Raw genomic sequence first — 4,523 nt, 5'->3', positions numbered from 1 at the left:
TATGGGTAGAGCAGTCATCCCAGGCAAGGCACCGGCATTAGCCTCTCACCCTTCCCTGCCAGTCACTTAGCAGAGAGGTGCAGCCATGGACCAGAACAGATGGATGGGGGCAAGGGGCTGAGGCTTCCTCCCGGAGGGTCAGGACAGGGATGGGGATTACCCCAACTCCCCTGAGCCCTGCTCCCCTTGCTCCAGTAGCATGTAGGGTCTCCCAGGGATCTCCAGCTGTGGTAGTGGCGGCCTCTCACTTCTGCCTTGGCACCTCCTAGAGATGTACCTATTGAAGGGAGCTGGGAGAATAAGGCTGCCAAATTCTGGAAGATGCGCTGGCTGCCAGGGGTGAAGGCCAGGACTCTCCTGGGCTCCACTCCAGCCCTTGCAGGGCTTCAGAACTGGGGGAGCATGGTCATCAGTGACTGGACCAGGGATACCTCTCTCTGTCCCTGTAAGACTAACCCCAGGCTCCCGCCCAAAGGAGAGATGGGCAGTTGTTCAGTTCTGCCTTGGGTGCAGATGCCATGACTAGAGCCAAGATCCTAAGTTTTCTGGGGTTTCTTGGGAAGGAAAGAGCACTAGACAGGGAGTCAGGGCCCTGAAGTCTATACCCAGCTTGGGGGTAGAGAGCACCTGTAGAGGTAACTACAGTGAAATGAGGTCATATGCATGGGCCCTAATCCCACATAACTGGTATCCTTATAGAAAGAGAAGATTAAGACACAGACACAGACCAAGGGGTGACCATGTGAGGCTATAGTGAGAAGGTAGCCCTCTGTAAGCCAAGGAGAGGCCTCAGAAGAAACCACACCTACTGACAACCTTGACCTCGGACTTCTAGCTTCCAGAACTGTGAGAAAACAAATTTCTGTTGTTAAGTCACCCAATTTGTGGTATTCTGTCGGGGCAGTCCAAGCAAACTAATACACTGGCCTAGTATGTGGGAGCCACTCAGGCATCCTTTGAAAAGTGTCACATAATTGTGAAGGAGCCCTGTGAGCCAGCAGGGATGCACCCAGGAGAATGGGAAGGGGCAACGGTGATGGGCCTGAGGCATGTGAACAGGTCCAAGCGTCGAACCACCTGTGCCACCTTGCACAGCAGGCCAGGTGGAGCCCCTGCACAATAAAAATGGTCCAACTGGCAAGTGAAGGCCCACGTCAACCTTGGTAGGCTTGGATTTGGGGTGGGAAGAGCAGCATGACTTCCTTCCCACAGGGTGGGGACATTTTTCCTTTCCCAGAGACCATAAAACGCAGGTTGATAGAAGAAAAACAGACCAAACCAAATTTCTGTTGTCTCTTTTTTTTTTAAAGAAGCAAAATCAAAGCATACAGGCTTCTGCCCTCCCCCCACCCTGAACCCATTCCCCCACCGCTCCCAGCCCTGCCAACTTCATGGTCAAGCAGCTACTGTCTTGCTGCAGCTCCGGCTGTGCTCTGCAGGTTTCCCTGGGGGGTGCCTAGGAGCAGAAGGCACTGCCCCAGCCCCAACTCCAGCCAGGGGGACCACCAACTATTTCAAACACTGCTTCCATGAAAGATATCACTTGGGAAAGGGATCTTTGGCCAAAGGAAAGTTTGAAAACCACTGACATCGCAAATGAGGAGGGTGCCCACACTACAGCTGAAAGGGGGTCAGGTAAAGCCTTTAGTAGAAGATGCCCAGGTGGCCCCCCTCCAAATCTTCTTGCCAAAGTTCAGGGCAGCCACTGAGCTGCAGGCCTGAGCTCTGGGGAGGGCTTTCATCCCTAAACTGGAGGGTGGGGCCCGGTCCCTGGTCCTCCGAGCCAGGGAGCATCTCTGCGCTGTGGCTCCAGTATCCCCACTGGGTCTGAGGCTGGAGTCTCTGGCATGCTGAGCGTGGCAGGAGGGGTGGGGTTTCTGGCAACAGATAGGACTCTGGAGACACAGGGATACCCTGCAAAAGAGACGAGAGCAGCTGGTTAGTGGGCCACTGCCTGATGTCCTGAGATCTCGAACCTGGTTGCGCGTCCGAGTGTGGCTGGCAGCTCCGCATAGCCCTGGCGCTACAAATGCAGGGAGGCAAAGTGGTTAAGAGTACCTGCTCTGGAGACACACCGCCAGGGTTCAAATCCCAGCTCTGCTACTCGCTATCTCTGAGAACTCAGATAACCTCTTTGAGTCTCAGTTTTCTCATCTGTAAAACGGGGATGATAATCCCTGCTTCACAGGGTTGCTGGAGGGCTGAATGAGTCAATGCATGTAAAGTGCCAGGAACGGTGTTGAGAACACAGTAAATTTTGGTTATTAATTGGCTCTCTTGTGGTCACCAGCTCAAAGCCAATCTTGTCTGGAAGCCCCTAACCCTGGGGCCATAGGGCCTCCCTCCCGTCCCCCAACCCTTACTGGAGCACTTGGAACCAATTTCTTGACAGTGGCCCGTGCCAGCTCCAGAGGCCATAGTGGAAGGAGCAAGTCTTTGAAGGAGCGGGGCTTTGAAGACGTCTAAGTGAGGGTGGAGGTGGCCTTCACTCCCCAGGGCCCCATCTCTTTTTCCCAAGGAGGTTAGCATCCTTTCCATCCTCCCTTCAGTTTCTCTCCACCCGGCATTGGGGTTGGATTAGATAACGGGAATCTAAAGAGCATGGGATTATCTGCAGATTACAGCCTACCCATCCCGTCCATTTCCAGTTTAAGCCTAGGGACCACCCCCAGAGAAGCGGGGAGGACCTCGGTACCTGGTACGCGGCAGCCAGCTCCGGGGCCGCGGGAGGCGGCGTCCAGGGCGTGCCCTGATTCCCGGGCTGTGGGGATGTCTGCGTTCCGGAACGGGTTGGGGGCAGCGTCCAAAGGGCCGCGTCCGAGGCTCTCCCTTGGGATACTTGCGGGAGCGACTGCATCCTGGGGCAATAAGGGGGTGTCACCCGGAGACCCACGTCAGGGACCCTGCTCCCCAAGCGCTCGGGCGCCGCCTGGGCTCCGGGGCAGGCAGGCGAGGACGCCCAGGACCCCGCGGCGGGGGCGGCTGGGCCCGGGCCCGGGCCGCGCGGATGCGTCGCCTGAGCGGGGCCGCTGTCGGGGCAGAGCGGGCAGCCCCGTGCGGGCACCGCTTCGCCGTGTCGCCGGCGCCGGCGCTGCAGGTTCTCCTCGCTGAGGCCCAGCACAGCCGACAGATGGCCGATGTAGCGGATGGCCAGGCGCAGCGTCTCGATCTTGGTCAGGCTCTGGCCGGCCGGCGCCACCGACGGCGGCAGGTAGCGGCGCAGCTCGTGCAGGGCGCGGGCGAGCGTGCGCATGCGCAGCTTCTCGCGCTCGCTGGCGCTCTGCCGCTGCCCGCCGGCGGGTCCCGGCCGTGCTCGTCCCGGCGCCGTCTGTGCGGCCTCGGCGGCGCGGGCGCCGCGAGCCGGGAGTGCGGGCCGCGAGGGACCGCGGGCGCCGTCGCAGGGGCACGAGCCCGACGAATCCGAGGAGGAGGAGGCTGGGGACGTGGAGTCCGAGGGGCCGGCCCAGCCCCAGCCTTGAGGTAAGATCCAGTAGTCGAGGCTCTGCCGGGAAGGGGACTGAGCCATGGCCGGGCTGAGGGCTCTGGGAGGCTGGGCCGGCCACCTCCGGGCCTGAGCTTTTATCTGGACCAAAGGTGTGAGGTGGCCCCCCGCCAGGTTACAGAGAGGTGTCAAAACCCACAGAGCCCAGGGAAGGTCTGGGCAGGGGGGCCCTGGGAAAGCGGGCCCCATTTGCGAAGGTGTGGATTCTGACTCCTCAGGGGCTCTAATGGAGGCCCCTGCAGCCCGGGAAGTGTGGGAGGGACAATTCGCATCTGGATGGAGCTGCTAAGCTTCTCACCGGGTACCCACCCACCCCACCCCGGTCCACGGCGGCGCTGGGTGAGTGCCCAGGAGTCCGACAGCAGTGGGCAGTGCCATCGTCTAGGGCCGGCTAGGCTGTCCCTCAAGTGACTCATGGACCCCTGTGATGAGTGGCCGCCTCTCTCATCACCAGTCCCTGGGGGGCTCTGCCCGGTAACTTCCACCCAGTGCCTACACATGTTCTTCTTGTAAGGCGTCAAGACAGGTCCGGAGGGACCTGCGAACAGTGATGGGGGTGGGAAAGAGACATACAGTTGGGCCCTCCCTGGGTTCTTGTGAATCTGCACTTGCTGATTCGCTGAGTGACACTCAGAAAGCCATCTTGCTGCCCACGGTTAATTTCTGTTCCTGAAAAAAAACAGAACAGAGCAGCTTGGAGAAGAACAATTAATGGGGATGAAATTAATTGTTCCCCCCAAGCAGGCCAGAGTCAGACCCTTTTCGTTTGCTGTGTGACTTTGGGCAAATGACTTAACTGCTCTGAGGCTCAGGTTTCCTCATCTTCAGCAATAATGCAGAATACCCACCACCTAGGATGGTTGCTGGTACTAGGTGGCACCATCCATGGAACCCCTTAGCATGGACCTGGTAAGTGGGCTCAATGTTGGGTGCTATCATTTTATAAAGTAGGTACTCACATTTCAAGATGCTTGTAGACATTCATTTAATTCATATTTACTTAGCAACTGGAAAATGTCAG

The 4,523-nt window shown here is 58.4% G+C and overlaps 1 protein-coding gene across 1 annotated transcript; it reads right to left on the bottom strand.

The window, feature by feature from the left end:
- Positions 1-1,374: 1,374 nt before the first annotated feature.
- On the bottom strand, positions 1,375-3,526 carry MESP2 (mesoderm posterior bHLH transcription factor 2). Its single transcript, XM_019640030.1, has 2 exons — positions 2,696-3,526; positions 1,375-1,914 (listed from the first exon to the last, which is right to left on the bottom strand). Exons 1-2 carry the CDS (start codon positions 3,524-3,526, stop codon positions 1,645-1,647), a joined length of 1,101 nt encoding a protein of 366 aa, XP_019495575.1. The 3' UTR covers positions 1,375-1,644.
- Between the last annotated feature and the right edge of the window lie 997 nt (positions 3,527-4,523).

Source organism: Hipposideros armiger, unplaced genomic scaffold (genome assembly GCF_001890085.2).
Source record: "Hipposideros armiger isolate ML-2016 unplaced genomic scaffold, ASM189008v1 scaffold_48, whole genome shotgun sequence".
Classification (NCBI taxonomy): domain Eukaryota; kingdom Metazoa; phylum Chordata; class Mammalia; order Chiroptera; family Hipposideridae; genus Hipposideros; species Hipposideros armiger.
This window is presented reverse-complemented; position numbering and strand designations above follow the sequence as displayed.

Bases quoted from the DNA above. Each gene is read 5' to 3' on its own strand.
- MESP2 (XM_019640030.1), bottom strand. From the start codon at position 3,526: ATGGCTCAGTCCCCTTCCCGGCAGAGCCTCGACTACTGGATCTTACCT. The intron at 1,915-2,695 runs GTACCGAGGTCC...TCTCTTTTGCAG, and splicing joins AGCTGGCTGCCGCGTACCAG to GGTATCCCTGTGTCTCCAGA.